The sequence below is a fragment of the Atractosteus spatula genome, chromosome 5 (assembly GCF_055471065.1).
Source record: "Atractosteus spatula isolate fAtrSpa1 chromosome 5, fAtrSpa1.hap1, whole genome shotgun sequence".
NCBI lineage: Eukaryota > Metazoa > Chordata > Actinopteri > Semionotiformes > Lepisosteidae > Atractosteus > Atractosteus spatula.
Genome location: NC_142710.1, coordinates 63,707,983 through 63,733,733, shown reverse-complemented (window position 1 = coordinate 63,733,733; position 25,751 = coordinate 63,707,983). Strand labels below are relative to the sequence as shown.

General features: G+C 37.8%; 1 protein-coding gene across 1 annotated transcript in view; it reads right to left on the bottom strand.

Annotated features, from left to right (window-relative positions):
- The window catches only part of LOC148835455 (voltage-dependent calcium channel subunit alpha-2/delta-3-like), a 194,756-nt gene that overhangs the window by 83,626 nt on the left and 85,379 nt on the right, over positions 1-25,751 (bottom strand). Inside the window, exons 6-12 of the mRNA XM_088915809.1 lie at positions 24,641-24,803; positions 17,495-17,626; positions 16,682-16,742; positions 16,438-16,588; positions 12,057-12,131; positions 2,877-2,966; positions 396-509 (exon numbers count right to left, since the gene is read on the bottom strand). Of these exons, the coding sequence (XP_088771935.1) occupies positions 396-509; positions 2,877-2,966; positions 12,057-12,131; positions 16,438-16,588; positions 16,682-16,742; positions 17,495-17,626; positions 24,641-24,803 (786 nt within the window). The remainder of the gene's footprint in view (positions 1-395; positions 510-2,876; positions 2,967-12,056; positions 12,132-16,437; positions 16,589-16,681; positions 16,743-17,494; positions 17,627-24,640; positions 24,804-25,751) is intronic.

The window sequence follows — 25,751 nt, the reverse complement described above, 5'->3', positions numbered from 1 at the left end:
TTGTTTCAAATCAACATTGAGAATCTGTTACACTGTAATAGAAATGTAAAATAACCTCTAAGCGAATCTAAGAAAGCATCACAAGGATAGTGACCAACCTCAGAGAAAAAACTGACTCAATAAAGATAACTCTCCATGTTCTCCTCATCGAACAAAACAGGAGCACACCAACTGGCAGAGGAGTTTGACATGTCACAGCATGGTACTGTACAAGCTTCTCAAAAAGATACGCTTTTAGGAGATTATTGTGCCCCAATGGATACAAGCAATTCTATGCTGGATGGCATGGAGGGCAAAGAAACTTGAACATTTCTTAAGGTGTCTGTAGTGCTGCATCAGAATGATATCACTGATTCATTGAGAAAAAGAACAGCCCTGTCGTGGCAGAAACTCACCTTCCTGTCAGGCCAGTTGTATTTGGCAAAAACAGCATCATATGTGTCCACAGCTCCGTCTGTGACCAACATAATAGCTTGACTGCAAATGCTTCCTCGACCAGTGTGATTGAACTGCAAAAAAATATTAATGGAACTTATTAATGTATATTTTGCTTTTATGTGCAATGCTACTGTATTTCAGACTGTTGGATTATAGCTTACATTGAATGAACAAAGAACATGGATAAATGCAAGTTATATGAAAACCATTCAGAGAAGGTAGGATTTGTAATGATGATGCAAGAAATCCCTTTATATCCAATACAGACAGTAAATTTAAACTGAGGTCTTTAATTACCACAACAATCCCCCACAGACTAAACCAAAGTGAGTGCATTTTGAGCTCTGTTGACATTTTGAAGCCTTCCTAATCACTGTACCTACAGTATTAAAGCACATTAAAGGGAGGAGGCTCTTTTCATTATGTAAAATTTTCATTAGGCCTAAGTTGGTGAGGAAAAAAAGAGATAATTTCTTTTTAAATAAACCTGCAAAAGTATGTACAGTATTAAGCTGATCTCCTGAGATGCACTATAGTAATCAACAGATTCACTGACCTGTATCAAACTGAATGTTGAATGAATACTGTTTCCAAACATAATCACCTAAAGGTCTGATGCATATTTTAATGCTCACAAAGGGGAAGGACCACTACAAAACCATTTTCCCTAACAATCTGAGAGGAATTATTTGGATCTTTGGTAATCACCATATATATGAATGGATATGGTTTTCATAATAGTACATCTTATTTGGTGCTACATTAAATATAATATAGATTTTTTTCTGGCTGCTGGTCTGCAATATTTGAGTTTTTGTGAGCTTCTGTTTTTGCAAACCCTGCTTTGCACACACAGCACTGAGAGCTTTATAAATAATATCCACAATGCATGCAACTACAGCATGCGCAAATTCAGATGTGAATGATAAAGCACCGACTTTAAGTGCACACAAAAATGGTACCCTGGGGAACACACCCCCTCACACAACATCAAGGCTCCATTAACATTATTGGGGTACACCAGAGATCATGCCGGATGTCCCCATAAATTTGCAAGTGTAATACCTTCTATAGTGTACTATTGCTTTCAGGAGAACGTGTAGATGTATCACATTATATTGCTTTACTGTGCACTTTTTCAAAATACAATTGCTTGAGCAGACCAACTAATTTTCTAAGCCCCCAGTTTGTATGTTCATATATACTGTAATATATGAAAAAATGTAAGAATTGTGATGCATTTCATCTGTGGGATTGGTTTGTTCCTTCACTGCTTTTTTTTTAGTTTCACTGTATGATTTGGCATCTCTCAAATTAATATTCCAGGATTACTGTCCTGTTCCATAATGCTAATGATAAGAAAGTAATGATGTGTGTGAAGTCTGGGATGCTGGTCTTCAGCTAAGTTTAACTCCTGGAAAAACCAATAAAATTACACTTTGGTTAATAAATCATTAGAACATAATCTACTGGTGTTAAAAAATGCTTAGTGGCAAATAGGCCATGATATATACAGTCCTTTTTTATTAAGAAGCTGTGGCAATCAAAGCCTTTTCCAAACGATAACAAAGAATGAGATCTCCTGATGAACAATAATTAACTGATAATGACTGCTTTCTGTGCAACAGAAATTCTTCTTCAGCCTTTTGCATTCCAAAGACTGGTGGCTTAAATGATTTAAATGATGTAAATGATTAAGGTTGAAAACAGTTCTTTGGTTTACTTTCCACAGAATACAGATAAACTAAGTAAATTATTCAAATACAGTTAAAGTTCCTGTTTTTAGTGTGTTTAGTGTGTGTAAGGCCACTGTATTATTGTGATGTGTGGATTATAACCAAATAAATCATATAACTATAAAATAACTGGTTGTTTCACTTTATTTATAGCTGGACGATGATATTAATAGTTTACCCTAAACCCATTTAGTGTGCATTCCAATTCTCCAGTGACATAATTTGGCATCCAGTATATTTATTGATTAATGGCATTCTTTTCATAACTTTCACCTCTAATGGAAGAAGAGATCTGCACTGAAATAGCAGTGTGCACTGTTTTCAGATCCCAAGTGCTGTTTAAAAATTGTAATGATTTCCAGATTTCCACCCAAAACTGAAACAGAATTGAAATGTGTTGTGTAAATTATGATGCAGAGCTCACTTAAAAAGCATTAATTCTGGTTCAAAGGGACACATGCAAATGGAATATAAACAGTAAATGCAGAAAACCCTTTTAAAATATTTGAGCTGTGTTATTCTTTTATAGAGGTTAGCCAACTAACAAAACTGATTAATTGCTCTGTATTACAACAGTTCTGACTAAATTTGACAAAACAATACAGTATAATGTATACTACAGTACATATCATATTGGACTTGTACTGTATATACTGTATATACCACACGCATCCAAACCTAGCAAATTCTGTTCAAACTTACCTCACTAAGAAGTGTAAAGGCTTCAGTCAATGCAATATCTAGCATTCCAATCCCTTTTGCAAACAGTTTGTCAAGATGCTCTCGAAAATGCTGTGAAAGACAGATAAAAAACTTAGAAACTTTAAAAGAAATTTCTTGTTAATAGCAGATAAACCACCAAAAATCCATGGCCCCAGAAGAATAAGAAAATTAAGTGTTAACTTAACTGGAAAATCATGATGCAAAAAAACAACCGCATTGGTAATTTTAACAATCCCATTGAAGGATATTGATACATTGCGAATGACTAAAAGGCACATGCAGAGATGCAGATAGTGAATAAAAGATCACAAGTGAAAGTCGGTTTTGCATTCTATTTTTCAAGTGAATTGAACTAAAAACAATTCAAACTTCAGGCATTTTCAAAGCATATGTTTTCTTTAAACACGTAACCTTGCTTTCTAAAGCAATTAATGTAGCTTAATGTTCATGGTGACCCAGTAGGTCTCAACCATGCTGCTCATTATTCAGAATTGCCAAAAGGCAAAACAGAATGCTGTTATCTAAATAAACCTGAAAGTCGTACAACATATTCTACTTTGAATGTTTGCGGAAAGAGCAAGCTATTTTGCAAAGTTCCCACTTTATAATTAAAATAACTTAGGGCATTTTGAATTGCATTTCAGGTTATTAACATTTTGCAAGGCAATGCATTTAAATTCCTTGCATGTCAACCTATAGTAAAAGATGAAATACACACCTACAGTATATGAAGCGCATAAAGAGATGGAGAAAAGGAGAAATGAAATATATACTAATGGAAAAAGAAACGCAACATTTTCTGGAATGAGAATACTATAGTTATAGCTTATGTACTTTCACAAAAAGTTGTCAATTTGTTTTAAGCCCTCTGACCAGCAATACAGCTTGTGCAGTGAGGCATTGCAACTTGCCAATCACATGAAAGCTCGTTAGGTGCACTTTTACTCAATGAGGTCCAGGTGGAACAATACCTGATCAGGTCACCTTTAAAAAGGCCTTAATTCAAAGCTTAGGTCACTGCAAGAAAAAGGCCACACTTAGTCATTTTTCTGTGCATTCCATAATGCCTCGAATGTCACCAGAAGCAAGGGAGAGGGCCATTGGCAAGCTGCAGGCAGGCATGTTATGTGCCAGCGTTGCCAGAAACTATGGAGTAAGCCGCTCCACTGTATCCCGACTGCAGAGAAGGCTTCAGCTGACCAGTAGGACAGATGACCGTCCAAGATCCGGTCGCCGTCGAGTGACCACACCAGAGCAGGACCGACACATCAGACTTATCCATCTTAGAGATGGTTTCAGATCTGCCACACGTACTGCTGCTGAAACTGCCGGCAGACACAATGCCCTCATCAGTGATGGGACAGTGAGGCTCCATGCTGCTGGCCTTAGAGCAAGGCGACCTGTAGGAGGCCCTCTGCTCACACCTCCTATACGTTACACCCGACTGGCATGGGCTGCGATGGACTCATCAGCATTGGCATCAGGTCCTCTTCACGGATGAGTCACTCTTCAGCCTGCTCCACGCAGACAGGAGGGCCACAGTGTGGAAGAGGAGGTGTTGTGTTTCTTTTTTCCATCAGTACTGTATATATTATGTCTATATATTTGAGCTCTTTGAGCAAATCTACAGTATATTTGAAACCTAGAATTTTGACAGGTTTAGAATGTTTTGTACCCCGCTTTACACTAACAGCAATGATCTTCAAGTGCAAAAGCATCAGAACGTATACTTTGGCATCAGAAATGGTTTATTAGAATCCTGTGATAGTTTTGCATTGCTGAGTACTGTACATCACATATGCAGCGACACCCTACTGTCACTGAACATGAACATGTCACAAAACCACAAACCTCACAAGAGGTGCACTGCACTCGTGTCGGCATGAGCTCTCCGAAACAAACTCTTAATGAAAAGGCTGCAATGCAGTGTATCTGGTAGCTTAATACTTTACAAACACAATCTCACAAACTTTGGTTATCCTAAATTTCTCTCCACATATTATTGTATATTGATATGTGCATTATGAAGATAAAATACATTTTAAAGTAAAAGCTCTTTTACCTTGATGTATTACATTGTATTTGTAAATGTATTTTATTTTTATTACACTTCACATGTTTTTTACTTTCCACATGTTTGGATGCCCGAAATAGGTTTGCAAGTTCGTACTGTTTTCTTGAGCAGCACAGAGGCACAGTATGGGAATTACTGCTGTTGTCTCAGAACCCCTAGGGTCCTGGGTCTGATTCTTCCCAGGGGCACCTACTCTGGCTGCTCTGATTTCCTCCCGTCTTCTCACGGGGAAATTCTGGTTAGTTTAAGTTTACTTGGTGACTCTAAATTGCCACACTTTGTTAGTGCCCTTTGATGGACTAGTGTCCAAATCCAGGGATGTCATCCTGGCTGCAAAGTAATATTTTCTCCCTAAAACGGTCAAGAATCATAACAGTTGGAAAAGGACAGCATTTTTTACTATAAAGTAATCTAGAATGAACGATTTCCCATAATATCTGTAGGTAAGAGGTTAATTGTTTGGTACACAAGTGATTGCCGAAGGCTAAGACTGACTCGAACACAGCAGCTGATACAGTGCCAGGTCTCCTATAGGTGTGTCTGTCATTGATTGCTTGTGGGCCACATGTCTACATGCAGCTCCAAGGGGTAGTATCACATGAGCCTGCTTTTCCACCCATCTCAACATCCGTCTGCCCCTTTCCTACTGTGAGACCCGGAGCCTCCAGAGAGATTTCTGAGGAGAATTTCAGACCACATTTCCTTGTCAGCAACAGCAGAGTGAAAATTCCTTGCCTAAGGAAAAACAGAGTTCACCCTTGTGTTTCCATGCTCAGCAGTAAAAAATAAGAAGGGTCAAAAGGAACTTATTTGACTGACGCTGGTCTGACAACAGAAGGAAAATTCAAATGATTATTCCGAAATAGAGTGTGTTTGTGTCTCAAAACATGAAGATGCTTATTAAAACTGACAGTCCCTTTGGAAATTAATCCTCCATTAAAAACAGCAGGATAAACAATGGAACACTGACAGAGTCCTCTGCTTCAAGCTGTTTGAAATTCTGTTTCATCTTGCTGTTAGGCTGAGAAACAGTTTATGAGTCTCTTAGGATAAAGATCATTATGTTGATTTTCTGATGACAAGTTATGACTGGAACATTTACATTGTTTCCTATGTAAACAATGCAATTCTAATGTGAGCAACAGAAATATAGATAGGACCCCAGTCAGTATGCAATCATTTTCTAAATGTCTGAATCTTTCTGAATTTTAAAATCTTGTGTCATTGTGCTGGCAGGGAGGGGTGGGGATTGGGGATTACTTTTTAAGCAGTTTCTTTCTTTTTTCACTGGTTTAGGTGACAGAGCAATGAATTTTGTGAACTGTAAAAGTGTGTAAAAGTGTTACCATGGCGCAACAGCAGCTGGACAAAAAACTAACCTTGAGGCGAATCGCAGATATTCTAGTGTATCTTACATTTTCCAACACATAGCGATAATGACACAACTTCAAGTCACAAAAGACCTTGGCATACATCTTGTCCTGGTTATGATGCAAACAGAAACAGCCCACAGGGCTAGCTTTGATACACTCAGCTTATTAAGTTTCTGCTAAAACTTTTAAAAACTATGATTTATATGCTGATATTCAGTGCAGTTGGTTGCATGCACTGAATCTGTCATGATAAGCAATCTAAAAAAATAGTTAATTTGTGTTTAGAAAATATGAGCATAAAGAACAGGCTAATAAAATTACATGCCTGTAACAGGGAAAAAAATAAGCCATATAAGCCATCAACTGAACTTTCACTTCTAATACTGAACCACTTGAAGTATCATTCCCTGCGTGTTTCTCTTCATCTCCTGCCACTATTAACAATGGACACACCTGTCAAGGATGGCGTTAGGAGCACCTGGTTGAACCCTAGGCGGCGCTGAGACCGTAGGTAGGAGCTAGTGTTTGGCATCCAAATCCCAAAGGCAAAAGGCAGAAGTCGTAGTCGAGGTAGGAGAGCTAGGTCGGGTATCACAAGAGTCAGGTCGAGAGTATCCACATCCAAAACGAGAGACGAGACGAAGTCGAAGCGGGCGGAAAACAAGGTCGGGTAGCCAGAAATCAGGTCGAGAGCAGTTTACGCGCACAAGAGCAAGCCAAGGGTTATTCTCACTAGTGAGTGGGGACTAAGTGGAGTGAGAGGGTATAAATAGGGAAGAGTGTGCGGAATGACAATTGATGAACTAGTGCGTGGGTGTTAGAGGTGAGAGGTGCTCGAAGGAATGCGGTTCGTGACAACACCTGTCTAAATGGAGTTTATAACAAACGTTCGGAAGGATGGTTAGGTCTTAATCTCACCTTCTTCTGTATACTCTATAACTCACCTCCTGGGTTACCCTTTTCACATTCTTTTCTCATGCCCCTCCTGCCACCCCATCTCTACCCTTGCAACAGCCCCTCAGCTCATTCGTGGCGAAAGTGAGGGGAGTTTCGGTCTGCCTCATTCTTATGGTGAGGTGCTGTCCCCTTGGTTAGGTGAGTTACACCAAATCTCTAATACACTTGTTCCTCTACTGCATTAATTTCTTATGGCTTCTTCTACCTGCTCAGTGCTGTCCTGGGACTCAAGATAATAATAATAATAATAATAATAATAATAATAATACTTCCTTACACTTATATAGCACTTTTCTGGACACTCCACCCAAAGCTCTGTACAGGTAATGGTGACTTTCCTCCACCACCAGTGTGCAGCATCCACCTGGATGATGTGACGGCAGCTATACGCTCACCACACATCAGCTATCAGTGGGGAGGAGAACAGAGTGATGAAGCCAGTTCATAGATGAGGACTATTAAGAGGCATGATTGCTAAAGGCCAAAGGGAAATTTGGCCCGGACACGGGAGTGACACCCCTACTCTTTTCGAGAAATGCCCTGGGATTTTTAATGACCACAGAGAGTCAGGACCTCGGTTTTACATCTCATCCAAAGGATGGTGCCTTTTTACAGTATAGTGTCCCCTTCACTATAATGGGGTATTAGGACCCACACAGACTGCGGAGTGAGCACCCCCTACTGCCCCCTCCAGCAGCAACATTGGTTTTTCCCAGGAGGTCTCCTATCCAGGTACTGACCAGGCTCACACCTGCTGAGCTTCAGTACTGTAAGTTGCAATAGCTTTAAGTGTTTTGTCAGGAGATAGAGAAATTGTTTGTTTGTTTTTGTCAGTGCAAATAGAAAACTGAGTTATAGCTGTAACGTATTATAAATGAGAATGGCTTAAAAGATTTAAAGTATATATTTCAATAAAAGTACCAAAAACTTAGTCTCTAGCAGGCTAAGTCTACAAAAATGATCTCAAAGACCCTTTTTTGTGTTGCTGACAAATTGTAATCATGACTGCTTCTTGTGAGAGGTGAAGGTAACAAAAAGTAAATCATAAAGGTCAGGTTATCTGAATATGTTATGGTATGCTATTCTGCCATACAAATATCTGAAGTATGAGTTACACACCATTTGCTGAGGAAACAATTACAATTTTAAACATTAAACATAAAAGGAACCAGGCACCTGGTGTGTGGACAACTCTCATAGCTTCTCAAGTTGCTTTATGTTTATGTATTTAAATCACTGTATCAACATCTGAGATGTGTTATCACTAGGAATGACACGATTGTCTGCCTCCAGCCCACTCAATAAGCAAAGGTTGTTCTACAGAAACAACTGAATTAATGACACATTTTCCTCTACGTTCTGTGCTCCTTACCTCGAATCAATTCCTTTTGATAGGAATTGTCAAGTCTGATCAAAATAATATCATTCTATGGCCTCCAATGCCACTCCATAGATTCTATTATCGGATTATGCCCAGACTTCTCAGCAAACTACAGCATATGACAAAAACCTAAAATTCTAACTTAAATTGCTAATATTTACTTTGGTTGAAAAAGTAAGGCTTTCTCTTAACAATTCTTACACACCTTATTGTAAAGTCCCAGCAAAGCTGTTTATGTGCAATTCACCAAAAAACACAAAAATGTTTTTGAAGGGATGTTTGAAGGGATGTAGAGTATATACAGGTAGGAACTATATAAGTTTATTTATCTCTAATTAATAAATGAATAAATTGGGTCTAAATCCTTTACTGTATATTCAGTGCATCTGCTCTCCCTGTGCACAAACTCAGAATATCATGGCCTAGGGTAGCTATGTAGCTGTGATCTGCCTCTTTAGCATTCTGCTCATGAACTAAAATGACTTTTGTGCTTCTCTTCATTTGCATATTTGCTCATTTAAAATGGAACGTCAACTTTTTTTTCATTTGCTTTTCTTTCAATAATTGCTTGTAAAATGTTAGTGACTATCAATGCTACTGGCAGAAATAAACTGTCTGACTACATTCCTATAGATAACACTCTCAGGCGTTTAACTCCTGCAGCACGTCTTATGCTTAATAAAGTTACATGTTGAATAATTTTAGATGAGTGGTGTACTGTACTGTATGTGTGTATAATACTGTATACTTCAAAAAAACATTCTTAGCATTTGCAGTAGGCATTGCGTGGGCTTTTGGTGCTCCCTTTCATGAACAATGCATTTTATCTTTTGTGAATATTATGTTCTTACTATGCAGTTTAGTCTGGCACACGAAACATCTGGTTATATGATGAAATGTAATCGATTCCTCTTTAAGATCCACATGTACCATAGTGTTTAGTGTCCAAGCTCATGCACCCACTGTCCAAATAGTTGCTCTGTGTTTTATATAAATATATGACACTGTTAATAATTGTATTTTGCCAGAGGAATGTGGTCAGGGTATGTATGTTAATGTTTGTTGTTGCAGTTAGCTCAATAAATATAAAAAACAATGATCAAATTACCAAGTTTCCTATAGCCCTGATAAGTGAAAGAGTACGATATAACCGCATTTACTGTATACACATCTGTACATACATTTACTGCAATAAAATCGTTTTCATTTTACAAACTTGCAATCCATAAATGAGTTCTTCAAATAAACTGTAAGGTATTACTTCAAGGATGAACCTTTCCTGGGTTTATCAAGTAGACAATCTTAATGAAAACTCCTGCTACACAATTTCTTCTGTGCTGTTTTCTATCCTGTCAGCCTGAACAGTTCAGACCTCACAGCAATAAGTCTGAAAAAACTAATACTTTTATTTAATTCAATTCTGCTTCAAGACCATTGTTTGGGGTTACACAAAAATTGGTATTACAAAGAAATTATGGAGTCCTGTTTCAGATGCACTTTAACAATAGTGCCTACCTCGTGGACAAAAGGAACAATAGAGAGAAATGGCTTATGGAAATGGGAACTGACATACTGTAAGGTAAAATGCTTTTAACCTTAAAACCAAAAAATCGACAAAAGCTCTAACTTTAAGTACTTTAAATTTCAGTTAAAACACAGTGGGTGACATCATTACTAAAATGCTTTCTCTTTGCAAGTTGAAGAACAGGCGAAGCGGAGGTGACACTCTACCTGACACTCCCAAAGTGGGGGTGACACACTATCAGACACTCCCCCAGAGGAGATGACACTGTATCAGCCTCACCCACAGTGGGGGTGACACTGTATCAGCCTCACCCACAGAGGAGATGACACTATATCAGACACTCCCCCAGAGGAGATGACACTGTATCAGCCTCACCCACAGTGGGGGTGACACTGTATCAGCCTCACCCACAGAGGAGATGACACTACTGTATATCAGACTCACCCACAGTGGGGGTGACACTGTATCAGACTCGCCCACAGTGGGGGTGACACTGTATCAGACTCGCCCACAGTGGGGGTGACACTGTATCAGACTCGCCAGCAGACACTGTATCAGACTCGCCCACAGTGGGGGTGACACTGTATCAGACTCGCCAGCAGACACTGTATCAGACTCGCCCACAGTGGGGGTGACACTGTATAAGACTCGCCCACAGACACTGTATCAGACTCGCCCACAGTGGGGGTGACACTGTATCAGACTCGCCAGCAGACACTGTATCAGACCCGCCCACAGTGGGGGTGACACTGTATCAGACTCGCCCACAGTGGGGGTGACACTGTATCAGACTCGCCAGCAGACACTGTATCAGACTCGCCCACAGTGGGGGTGACACCGTATCAGACTCTCCCACAGACACTGTATCAGACACTCCCACAATGAGCATTTTTCTGCAGACAGCACACTGAATAAGGACATCCAGAAAAGTTGAGGTCTGATATCAATCTGAATGTCCATTTGACCTTTTCAGAGCTGGTGGAAAATTTAGAAATATGCCCCCAAAATAAATCTTAAATCAATCAACCCACGATTAAGAACTCAGCTGAAGCAAAAACCAGCAGACACAGTGTTCCTTCAGAACCACGGCTGGGAACCACTGCTGTAGACACGCAAAGAGCCCCCTGTCTCTCCTGGAAGCACTGGGGGACTCACAAAAAACAAAACAGGCAAATGTCTCTGATAAATGCATGTTTCAAGAGAACTCATCTTATCTCCATTGGGCTTCAGCAGTGACATGTGCCGATTAACAATCTCACCCCTTGTGGGGGCTTTGAAAAAAACAAGTTGTTATAAATGTTGATTCCAGGCTTTTTAGAAAATGGTTGGAAGCATTCATCGGATGCATGTGTTGTAAATCATAGTTGAATATGAATATTGTAAGGTGATACACATAATCGATACTTTGTGCAAAGAAGAATCGAACAAATACATCAATATACACAATTTTAGAAGTATACGCAGCTGATCAGTTCTTATTACAAATCATCAGTAAAGTAATAGGCTGTCTTTATGTATTTGTGTTTAGAGACCTGGTTTTTGTTGTACTGTGCATACACATACAGTACCTTCTGCTTGGAAATGTCATCAATATGAAAATACCATATTTGTACATGATATTCAATCATTTTTGCACAGGCTGAGCCCTATGGTCATGGGTTTCAGCCAGAATTCCCCAAATTCTCATCACAGCTGCTAACTGAGATGTGAAGAAAAACACACATGCAACTGGCTATTCCAGATGGATGTAACAAAAAAAATTATTGAAGATTCTAAACGAAAGAAACCAAGTCTGGTCAGTATACAGTATATGGTAGCAGTATTTAAAAACCCTGCAATGAAAACTTACATCTTTATTGGTTATGTCAGCTTGGACCAGTGTTCCATTTAGACACGGCTCAACGTAATGAAGTTCCTCATTGTACTGCGGACGACAGAAAGAAACAAAATTTACCACGAAGTTAGAGAAACATCACCTCGCCGTACAGTATTTTATTCTTAACAATAACATTCTGGAGTTCAGTCATTCTGGCAGTATTTTACCCATCGACATTTAGCAACCACTTCCGTCTTATACAATACAAAGACCTGAAAATAATGTTATAAACTTAGTCAAGAAATTCTACGACTGTTTAAAAAATGTTTAAAGAAATCGTAATATTAAGATGCAGTCACATTAATTGCAGTTTCATTGACTGTTTCAACATTTGAAAGTAAAGTAGAGTTTAAAGACGTTCTAAAGATCTTCATCCTAAGACCTGCATCTTTTAAAGTTCTAGCGAGCACTATACAATAAAAATTAAATAATATCGCTAGTATTATTTTTTAATTAAATACTATTACCTGGCTGAAGTGCAGAGTGGTAGAGTTCTGGATTCATAAGTGAAAGGTTGAGGGTTCAAGTCCCTGCAAATTACTGGAGTGGCTATATACCATAAATGGTTATGTGCATTGCTGGGGTGACCATGTAATGGACTAGGGCTATAGCTACCAGCCTTGGTCCTTGGGAGACACAGTCCAGCAGGTTTTACGAGTCACTGCTAAGTCATCAATTTCTAACACTCGGCCCAATTTCTTTTAACAACTGAGGCAGGTGATTTTTGCACTTAAGTAATTTTTTAGATAATTTGAAATGGAAATTCCACTGCCTATAAGCTGTCAGTAATCTCGTTGATAATTCCCAGTTTAATTGATCTAGTTCATTAACAGAATGAATCATTATTCATAGGTGTTCCAAGTCTTTCCCGACGGGTGATCGGAGGGTGACCTACAAGACCTGCTGGATTATGGATGTCCATGACCAGGAGATCAGGGAGTCATTCTCTCAGTCCACTTATTACTATAAAACTCAGGATGACCTCTGGAAGTGATAACTCTCCATCCTAGAGTACGGACTTTGCTGCTACAGTATGTTTACTTGTGAAAAAATCACAAACGTCTTACATACCGTACCATACTGTGTACAGACAATTTGTGCACGTTCAGACTTTTGTGGATGAGCTTCACTCATATTTCACCAGTAAAGTGTCCTACTGTATAAACGAGTACTCTAGAGATCGTTATTGGAAATACAAAAAATTTGTTTGCAGTTGACAGGATAATAAAGTTTTCCTAAAACCCAAGGCCCACAAACACCTATCAATTTCTTCTAACCTCTGAAGGAGGTTGGCCCATTCAGGTTTCTTTAAGAATCCCAGGCTAAGATATTAAATTTAGCTTGAATTGAGCTCAACATGCCAACCTCTTCATCACATCACTAAACCTAAGCAACCACTGGCCTTGCAATTAGGTCAATGGCTAAAGACACACAGATGCATCACAGACAACACGGTTTGTGAGCGGTCAACATGGCATACAGCTACTTCAAAGAGACGAACACTAAACTGTCATTTGCTTTTGGAATGGTGTCTTTGCCCGACTTAAGCCTGCTGCACTGGCCAGAGCACACCAGAAGTACGATAAGAAAAAACAAATTATTGCTGCTGAAATGAATTTGGCCTTCTCTCGGGAGAGCGCTAAGGGGGGCAGAGCAACTCTGTATCGAATTAAATACTTCTAACTTTTAATCAGATGCTCCTGAATTAGCGGGGATAATTAAAAATACAATGCCATACATTAATAATAAGAAGCTCATAATGTGGCCATGAATGGCAGAATAATGAAAATGACACAGTGAAGATATTTAGTTTGGCTTGCTATAAATGGGATCAATTCTTTTCATAATATTTATAAAAATCAATAGAAACATCAGCAAATTTAACATAATTATTGGAACAGAGAACTATCACCTTCAACAGCCTAAACATTCATATATTTCATACAACATAATAAAAAAATGCTAGTTACTGTAATCAAAATTGTTGAAAACTATTCAGTGGATGCATTAAATTAATTTAACAATTCCAACCTAGACAATAATTTTGTTCATTTTATGCATGGCTTACACCACTGTGCAAGTGGAGATTTCAGATTTGAGAGTTAAATAGAACCAGCAGCCTGCTTTTTTCAGATAATATTGTTAATTTAATGCATGACTAGGAATTATACTTCAAAGTAAATTAGAAAATGATGCCTATTTTCCCAAGCTATGCATTCTATCATAATCTCTCTGTAAATGATGGAAATGTACACTTTTGTGCAACTGTGGACACAACATTCATATAATTAAAACATACACTTCAAATGCCAGAATGAGAAAATACACTTGGCCTTCTTGTTTTCTTTTCACTATAATATCCTCTAAATTAACACGATATCTCTAAAACATACTACAGTAGTTACTACTGCTACAGAATTTGTAATTACTCATTTTTAGGGGTCATGGAAACATGGAGAGGGTCCTACCAAAGACAGGGCAGGCAGGGGGTGATTTTTTGTTGTGTTGTACTGTGCCATTCTTTTGAGAAATTTAAGCTATTAAAAACTTAATAAAAACTGCTTCACAAAAGATGAACCAGGTGAGATAGAGATAGATTACAGTTAAAAGGAACACCTTGTTTAGACGTGGGGAAGCGTGGAATATGCATAAAACACACACAAAAGAACAAATATACTTACAAGCATCCTGCAAGGAACAGGTTTCAGGTCTGTGGTGCGTGTTTTTAAAGAGCATGCAGACACTATGAGTTATGGGAATGGAATATCAATTAGGTGTTGCCATTTAACAACGCGAATGTTGCAGAAACCATTCAAACCAGGAGTCTCTGACTGTGGTCCTACAGAGCCCCCGTCCAGTTATTAGAGGTCACCCTAAATCACCAGCTATTTAAAGATTAGGAACACTTGTCTAAACGATCCATCAATTAAGCAAATAATGTTTCAATGAAGGGAACACTGGTCCCAGTGGCCTGAAGGACACCCTCATTTTTGTTCCAAATGATCAATAAATATAAATGAGCCTGTTTAATTGATCATAGTTAAATTGTGTCAGGTCTTCATAAACCGGCGAGGCTTTAGAAATGATGACTTGAAAGGCTACATGCAGTACAATATATGCTGGACTAGGGCTCTCAAGGACCAGGACTGGAGAATGCAAAGTGATTGCTCACGGAGGGTGGAATCAGAAGTCTCTTAAACCATTCCACCCACCACCCCATTGCTATGATAAAATACTAAAAATACTTAAATATCTTTCCAGCGTTAACTACCGCCTGTTCACAATGTAAAATACATAGAAAATACCTAAAAAAAAAACAGCAGTCACCGAACTCAACTCGCACCATGTCTCCTAATTTAAATTGAGATGGGGAAAAAAAGTATAAAGTAAAAGAACTGAGAGCTTGACATGCAGTCTGCAGCATGGATTTTGGAACAGTGACTATCTGGGGAGTTAATGTTGAACGAATAAGGCCAGACAGTGTTTTACACTGTTCAATAAAGCAAACAATGCCCCGTATTTTATTATTATTTCAAAATATTTTTTTTTTGCTAAAAAGGTTGCGAGTCACCTCACCTCATTTCCCGTACTGCAAAACTACTGCTCGTTTTCTTTATCTAGTTATTCCCAGAAAAATACACAGACTTTACACTGTGGTCAAGGAGGTACCTCCAGGCAAGATGCCAGGCTAATATTGTCAGAACTTCCCTGACAGGAAATGGGAAGAAGCCTCCACGGCCGAAACGTTGTGGTTTCTTTCTTCTCTTTTCAGCAGGGAATAAACCTATTACTTGGTCCTTTGCAGCCTACGCCTGCTGACGCAGCTCCCCACCTGAACTACTTCAATCTGTCAAGTAGTCTTATACCCAGCGTGCCTAGCTACACTTCCAGCAGCTTGCACTGAGTAGGGGGAATTACCCAAGAAGGACACTGGCTCAGACACCAGATTTACCGTATAGACCACACTTTCATAATGAAGCAGTGACTTCAGCAGAGGATTACTGTTGACTGAAGGTTCATTCAAGCACATTGCATTTTTCACCATCAAGCATTTTAACACTGCCCTCCAGAAATACAAAATTGGTATATTAACCAACTTGGCTGAGGGAAATTTCATCCCTCTGCAGAGCAACATAATTTTTTTTTTTTATGTGATGTTGACACAAAAAAAAATAGCGACTGCTCTGTGGGAGTCTGCGGAATTAAAGTTGAAGAAAACTGTAAAGTGTTCAACAATCTCAGCAGGAATTACCACACAACTTAGATTGAATTTATTGGGCTAGAAAATTATAGGCCATGAACTTGGGAAGTAAAAAAAAAATCCAAGAAAGGTAAGAAACAGCATAATACTCACTGCAATTATATTGAAAAAATCATCATCTCCAAGTGTGTCCAAAATTGAGGAAACAGTTTGACGGGCTATTGTTAATCGTAGTCCTTTCATACTGCCACTAACGTCAACCAGAATTACCACATCCTTTGGTGAGGTGGCTGCCTGAATGTACCTTCACAAAAAAATACATTTCTGTTAGTTTTTGTGTGCACGTTCCCTTTTAATTCTACATGCACAAAAATAAAAAAAAATTAAAAAACCTTACCATTTTCGATTCCTGCAGTCAAAAGCAATAACCCCATGCTCATCTGGGTTCCATTTTATACCTGCACACAACGTGACAACCACAAATTAGTGATAATTCAGTTTTCTGGGTTCAATAGATCATTAAGTCAGATTTATAACCTTCTTGAATAAGAAAAGAGCACAGAAGGTATCTAATCTTATAGCAGTAATATTCAACATTATTGCTAATTGTTTCTTATGGCAGAACATTGAAAATGTAATATTTATTGTTACCTGGGAATACAATAAGCAGGAGAAAATGAAGAAAAATACATTTCTAATAAATTAATAATTACTTTAAAATATTTAAAATTCATTCAAAATGTCCCTTTCTATATAAAAAACATTACGTGATTTCACATTTTTCAGCAAACAATTGTTTCTCTCATAAAAGGACCAATAAAAATGAACACATTTTATAGAAATAATTTTATGTTATTATCTGTTGGGCTGACCACACTCCACTCCAATATATACAAAGCTTTTCTGCTTATTTAAATTTGGTCACTGAACATGAGACAGAAGAGTCAGTTCTTTATACAGTATGGCCACCACTGTATTCCATAAATAATTTGCCATGGTCCTGTGCTCATTTGAAGTGAACCCTCTAATTTTCCTTCTCCGAGATCTGAAGTCTTCTCTGATTGTCTTCTTGTCACTCACTCTCACTAAAGTGCTCTCAGCTTATCTCTTAAAAACCCTTTGGGAGATGTCTCACAACCTAGCTAATTATAACCACACAGTATCTCAGGGCCCTGCTGTGCTCACCAGAGAGGCAAGACATATACAGTACCTGGATACTGCCTGAAGAATCCCTTTGCACTCCCAAAGTATTGCCATATTAAAGATGGGTCACGTTCAAAGTTATCTACAAAGACTTTATTTAATGCTTCAGACCAGTACACCCCGTTCACTATGGCAGAATCTGAAAAAAAAAGACGACACACATTACTGTAACTTCAGCTGATGTCAATTCATTAACACAGTAACAATTTTCTAACAAAAATGCATTTTCTACTGTAGTTCTCATACTACCATGGTTTAATTGTACATGACCTTAAGCACAATCGCATACAGTAAAACAGCCTTTGCTTCAAAGCAATCACAGTCATGCTGAATATGAAGAATTACAGTAGCACAATTGCACCACCCACTAACACATGTGGTGCGCCTTCAAACCTAGTTCATGTGTACACCACCAATCATAGACAGATTTACCACCACACCTATGGAGAGATTTCTCAAATCTAGTGTTCTGAAATTCATGCACATTATTTTGAATGAAGGAATTCACGCTGTCAATGAAAATATTGCCTTATTTAAGTTTAAGATGAAATATATGTACAATGCATTTATCTCATAGGAGACATAAAGTATTTGCTATTTTCTATCTTTTGCCAGTGGCTTCTTTTTTGTATTGTATATAGAATAAGTTGCTGCATAGGTGTGCACGTTTTTGGCTACCATGCTTTACAAGTTGTTAACAAGAAAACACAATGTACTTTTTCACTGTTAAGCACCGTTACGGAAAGAGACATTATTTTGCAGAAAAACCTTTCACTATATTGTGTCTAAAAACACAAATATGTGAAGAATTCCTCTGCTCATATTGACAGTGCTCCATCAAACACAATGAAAAGGTACTGTACAGTATGGTTTGAGACAGATTTTTTGTGTGTTTATATTCAAGCTGATCACTACAAAAGACTCTGACATCATTTTCACAAGCAATGTCATGTGCTTGTATAAGAGCATTAACTCTGTCAAGAAAAAACACTTTTATAGCAATACTTAAAAGCAGGTTTTTTCTGTATAGTTTGTTGAATGCAGATAATAATCAAACGTTCTATGTGCCTTGAAAAATATATATTTGGTGTCTAGAGTCTGCTTCAAAAGATATTGAAATGTGATGAACCACATCCATTTTTGATTAGGTAGGGTTTTTCAATTTCCCAGTTAAAGGAGCTATGAATATCATTCGGTCAAAACATGCTATCAACTTCTTCCAAGAGCCTGTCAAGCCAAGATTATCTATTTTCAGCAATATTAGTGGCAGACCTGTTCATTCTCTGGTGTTAGAGTAGGACTGTCATCTGAAACGAATACATTCAAAAAGGAAAAGAATCTTATTTAGAATATGATTACCTGATAATTGACTTGTTTTTTATATATATACTGTATATCCTATAAAAAGTTTTTTTAGACTCGGACAACATCAGACATTTTTCAAAGAGGATTTAAAAACAAAACAAAAGAAAATGAAAGCTTCAAAAATGATCCTGTGACCCGATAACCGGTGAGACATTTGTCTGCTCTTCCTTATTCTTGCTGTGCATTATAGGGGATTTCAGTCAGTTGCGAAGATGTAAAGAAACAACTGATGATCTCAGATTTGGTGCTGGTCCAAAAAATAAAAGTTAAAAGCTGGTTCCAGTCTCAGGCAGCTCTCTGTGTGGAGTCTGGATCTTCTCCCCTGTGTTCACAAGAGTTTTCGCCAGGTACTCTGGTTTCCTCCCACCTCCCAGTGGCATGCTGGGCAGGTCTGACTGAACTCCTCCTGTCTCCTCTCTCCTATGATGCCCGGGGAAAGAGTTCTCAGTCCCAATTGCTCATTGCGCTTACTGTATATGACAGGCTCTGACTCGCTGTAATCCTCAACAAGATAAGTGGCTTTATGATCTAAAAATAATAATTGTATATTGGTATGTAGAAGATATTAAAAGAGAGATTATAACCTTTATATGGTCTTTCTAGTCTTAACTTTTGAAACAGCATTGACATAAAATGAACTGGTTTCCTGTACAGCAATAGGTTCCACCACATTGCACATTCACTTTTTAATAATAGAATATTTGAATATTATTTTTTTTTTGCAGTTAAATTCCAATTTAGGTTAACAACAATATGTGCAACCTTAGTCTCTGCTCCTTCCCTGTGCAGCCAGACAAGCCTTGACTTCAGCTGGAAGAACTTCAACTCAAGCGCAAATATTGGAGCAGTAAGAATAGGGAGGCCCAGCCAGTGAATCTGGCTGGGTTGAAATGGCAAACACCAGGGAGCAGGACACAGCATCCAATCAAGGGATCCCCTCCCCACCCGGACCACTGTACAGGCTACTATGCCCCAGCAGATCTTCAAAACAAAGGGACAAGAACTATGAAAAATACAGGAAGTGACGTCCTCATCCATCCCGTTTCCAGTGTTTTCTGTTCTAGATGTGTTTGTTCTTTTTCAAAATATTCTTTTTTGTATGACCAAAAGTAAGAAAAAACTTGAAATATGCCCACTCATGTAATTCATTTCTGAACAAAAATAAGGAACTTATAAAGTATAAAGTGTTTAGAAATATATTTTTTACTACAGTATTTTAGAATAAAAGTGTGTCATAAGAAATAAACTCTGATTAAACAAAAATGTGGTAAAGATAGTCACACTTTTCCCCAACTTTAATTAGAACCTATCTCTACTAATGGGTTCCTTAATATAATCTGATTAAACTAGCTAGAGCAGAATAGCATAAATTTAAATTTCTAGCAATCCAAATTTAAATTAACTTCAAATTATCTTTTATTGAAAGTGATTATGTCAAGATCCTTCTCGGGCTCAGATAAATTAATCAAAGAAGACCCAGAATCTAGATAAAGAGTACACTTGGTTGACAGATTGAAACCAAGTGATGATGGAGGTAACAGCTGAATACATATAAAGCTCCCACTTCAAAATGATTTTGACTTGGTATTGGATTAAATGAGAAATTCACCAATTAGGATAACTCAAAATCCTGGTGCTTATGCACAGTTGCAAAATTTTCACTTTATGAATGCTTTCAACCAATAGCATATTCAATATAAGCAATTTAAACTATTTCACTAAAATGTTACAGTTTGATTATATGTAACTATTGAAGGCTTATAAGCTTTCCAGCCATGACATAACCCCTTTCCAGTGTTTCACAGAGCTAAATTATTACTAATTCTGGATTACCTAATATTTATTCAAATAAGCAAGTCTAGGACCATGACTAATCATGATCTGTTATACTGCACTTTAGGGTACCTGTCCATTTGCATTGATAGTAACGTGTCAGCCCAGATGTTTAAATTAATCACGCATAATCCTTTAAATAAATATCCTTTAAAATGTTAGAAAAGTGTAACGTGAGCCCAACAGTCCAGAAAATACTGAACCTGGGCCCTGTTGTTACTTTACTTTGGCTGAGGTTCACACTGGCAAGGTGCAGCACACAGCTTGAGATCTCTCATTTTTGGGCTGGGAATGGCAGAAACAAGATCTATGACTTGCTGTGAGTTTTGTAAGTGACTACTGTATATTTCTGCATCCATACACCTCCTTGAAAACAGGCTGTCATGTTGCAGAAGAATCAGCTTTAGCAAACAAAACTACTTTAAAAAGGACTGCATTGCCCTTTCAGAAAACAATGCAATTCAGTTAATGCCAGTTTCTTCATTGGTGTCTTTTGTCGAGAATATTGTGAATTCATTTCAACTAAAGAAAAAGTGTGTTCAATGAGAATAAGGCCCATTATGCACACAGGTGGCACTAACTATTGATTCTACAGACAGGTTTGAAAAGGAAGCCCATTTAACATTTATTTCACAGCAAAAAGCCATTTCAGCACAGATTTCTACCTTTGGAATTAGTGTGCCACAAACACAATAGCAACAGGATTAATGACTAAAAGTTAATTTACCTTCCCGGGAGCTCACTCTACTTCATTTTACTGAAAACGACCCAGGGTAAAAAGCCATGAAATGTTCATTAGAACTGAACAAAAAGGAAGCAGAAGCGACACGAAGAAGGCTGACAGTACCAAAATAAACATTACCAAGGATCAGTACGTTTGAAGAAAATTACTTCCATTTCTCAGTTTCTGTGTCTTTAGGCATTGTGAACTCACCACAGTTCCTTTAAAAGGATTTGTAACACCATATTACCAAAAGACACAAGAAGGACTTTAAGGTCATTGCCTACTATCATTTTTAAAACAAGACTGAATTTTCATTGAAATGTGTCATTTCCGTCCTCTCCTTGCTAACATTTTATAATCTGCACTTTCAGGACTAAAATTATCATTTATATTATATCTTGTCTTTTATAATGAAATATATTCATATGAAGTAGCAAGAGAAAATAAATTCTTGTTTTGGGGTTAAAATTCTAAATTATGTTTAAATAGTTAATACCATTAGGTGAAAATCTTATCAGAGCTTATTTAACAGAATTGCACACCACTGCAGTATCTGTTAAAATTGCTACAGTGTAACTGTTTGCATCATTGGACTTGAGTCTAGGGTAAATGTAAAGGAATACAATAAGTTTTAAAATGTGTTCTGTGTGTCAGGATCTGTAATGGCCTTGACAAATGGCAACATAGGCAAAATGCACAATTGTGGCATTTTGTCCAAGAGGCAAAGCAATATACTAAGAAATAGGGGTATACATAAAATATTCGCATGGAATGTGTTTGGCTAGATGAAAACATTTTTCACAGATCTTAAAGTCAATTTTGTTTTTTGTACAATGTTTCCTCTTTTCCCCTTGTGTGATACATTTTCACTACTGAAATAATTTATAACCAATGTCATTGCTCCTATAACATGTGCATGTTTCTACAGATATGTTCCCCAAAGGCTCAAACCAATTTAAACAGATCAATGTAAAAGCAAATATATATGCTGATTTTAAATGCTCTACATTTCTCTTCCTCTGATTTTAAATGCTCTACATCTTCCTCTCCTGAGCGTCCAAATACTAAGAAAACACTTTTCTTCAATCACTTTATATTAAATTACAACTTTTTATTTAAAATTCACAGAGCTAATTAATCTTCTTTTTACACCACCCTATCTCTATTTACAGCTGTAATTATTATTTTTTTTAATTTGTGTGTTTTAAACAGAAATAATGCAAATTCCCAGATATGAAGAACTTTAATTAAGGTCTAACTATAAATATCTAGAACTTAACCACCACATGGTTAAATTGTTGCCCATAAGCAGAAGATTTCTAATATCATCCATAGTGAGGACCAAGTCACTCAACAGTCACGATAGTGGTGTGAAGGTGTTGGAACATCTCACAACTTCTACTGCACGTGTCTGGACACATTGAGAGTGGTGTGATGCCCAAAGCCAAGCAAAGTACTTCTTGCTCGTTTCATTGATGAGCCTGCAGGCAGAGTTACAGAGCAACACTGAACCATTGCTGTGCTCTGGCCTCACATTCCCAAGGATATACCCACACCGAGCTCTGTCTTGTGGGATCTATTTTACATTTTGGCCACTCCTTCCCAGCATCATTCCACAGATGGTTTGTGCCCTCAAGGAAGACGCTTGCAAGGTCTTATCAAAGCCTCACTCAGGAACTTGTTCAGTGTTTGTTGTGCTGGGTACTACAGTGTTGGCAGAACTGTATATACAGTAGCACTATGAGTGTTCCCATACATTTGGTGGGACAGAAAAGATTCCTCTTCTTTCTCCACAACAGCATTCTTTGTTGTCCAATTATAGCCACGGCACGTTGGTTACACCCTTAATATTCTTGATTGTTTAGCATTTTTGTTTAGTTGTAATACAATATAATAGAAAGCTTTCTGTATTTTCGTATGTCCAGACAACCCCTAATTTTTTTTACGAGTTTTAAGATATCTTATTTAAGAATATTCATGAATTATTTTGTAACATTGAAGTAAGCAGTTGTGCTGTTCTTATTATTTACTAATCATTATGACAACTTGAACCCCTTATTTCTAAGTGTCTTGTGTCTCAATTTGCTTAAAAAGCTAATGGGTCAGTGGATGATGCTGTTAATATTTGCCTCTGCTGTATCCTGCAACATCTGAAATCTGAAGGAACGAGCTTGAGCTTGAGCTTTGTATTGAACACCGTCATCCCAGAACTCCACAATAAACTGTCTCATCCTAATGTCCCTTCTCACCTGCCAGTGGATCATCAACTTCCTAACAAACACTAGACGATATGTGCAGATGGGCTCTTATCTGTCAAACTGCTTGTACAGTATGTGAACATAGGTGCACCTCAAGTCTATGTTATCTCCATATTACTCTACTCCTTGTATACCATCAACTGTACCTCCAGCAATCCCTTTGTCAAACTACTGAAGTTCACAGAGGACACCACCCTGGTGGATGTTATGAGCAATGAGTATGGTGGAGATTCAATATTCTAGGAGCAACCATCTCTAACACCCTCAAATGGGATGCAGATGTTATCAGCATCACAAAGAAAGCACGCCAGAGATCGTGTTTCCTGTCCCAACCGAAAAATTCCCAGCCCATTCTCACTCAGTTTTATACAGTCATTGTTGAGCATCCTCACAGCTTCCATAACTCTTTGGTTTGGTAACGAGTCTGTCCATTCTAGAGGCACATTGCAACGCATTGTCCGCCATGCAGAGAGACTCACTGGCAGTCATTTGCCATCTATTGAGGTATAAACTCAGACTAAAAATGCGAGCAGAAAAGATCGTTGATGACTCCTCTCATCCAGGACACCACCTGTTTCAAAAACCCACTGTGAGGAGACACTACAGTTTGATCAAAACCAAAACCTGTGTGGCACCTGCACACCTCCTTCCCCCTGACTGTCATCCTGCTAAACCAGAACACATGAATACGGGATGCAGTGTGTATATAATTGTGGACCTGTGCATGTTGTTTATGTGAAATGTATATGTACTGAATTGTTTCTATCTATTTTTTGCACCAAAACACCAGATTAAATTCCTTGTACCTGTAATTTACTTGCCAAATAAAGTGATTCGGTTTTGTAAACCAGTCTTTTAAAACCTTCATTAAGGGGCCATTTGTAGAAATGTTGACAACACTCAAAACCGCAGTATGAGAACAGAACAACAGTAAACACCCACCCAAACCGAGGCAACAGGACGATTGACATACCTTTATTGTACATGTTCGTTGGAACTTGAACAACACTGAGGCTAAGGTTGACTGACAAATTATTAAAATGGTCATTTGGCTCCAAAATGAATTCCTTCCCAAGCTCCACATTATTGCCTTCTTCATCTACTTCGTTTATTAATACAGCATTGAAGTAATCATACTGAAAGAAAAAAAATACAAAGATGTGAAAATGTAAGCAACATTTAACATAGCCTGCACAGTTTTGCGCACACAGACAAACGCATGCACACATATGCACACACACCACAGTGAAGAGGCTGAAAACACCGGCAACAACAGAACATCAGAAGGACAGTCCAGTAGCTGCAGTGCCAAAGCAAGAGAATGCAAATGCAATGTGCTGTCTAGCTGTAAGAAATGGAAAGTGGGAATAAAAAATGCTCTGCTTTAGGAGCAGAAATGTGTCATGTCAGAAATGTTTTTCAGTGGGAGAGCACAGGATACTCTACCATTAAGCTTAATTTACACTTAACATAATATCATTTTAATTAATTCAGCCTCTTCACTGCTCTACTTTAACTGATGTCTATAAACACATTTTAAGAACACCCCTAAGCAGAGAATTTTATTCCTATTATTTGTAAAGTTAAATTAAGTTTAACTTTTTTCCCCAAAGACAAAGTTTGGCATCAAGCCAAAACTATATTACTATGCTGTAATTATATAGTATATTTGCAGATTTACATTATTTGTTGAAGGACTCCTCCAAGGAATCTTGTTTATAGCAATGCAGGAAGTGGCAACACCATTGACAGAGGTATTGATTAATTTAATCCAACTGAGAACAATGGGCTGCAGATATTACACAGTAAAACTCTTCACAGTCTTTGGTTTCTTTCCACTGCTTTTCACTGACACTAAATTGGGTCAGGCTTGACACTTGTTGTAACTTTTATTAAGAGCTTCTACCATGTCAGATTACATTTAATTCTTTTTTGCTTTCTTTAAAAAAACAAGGGTGTTAGAGTTGTTAGCCAATGACAACTTTGCACCAATTAATGCAACAACAAAGGAAAATATCATGCAGTTCAAAAAGAAAACAACTTAAACATTAAAAGCTTGATCGGTGTGAAATACATTTCAATAA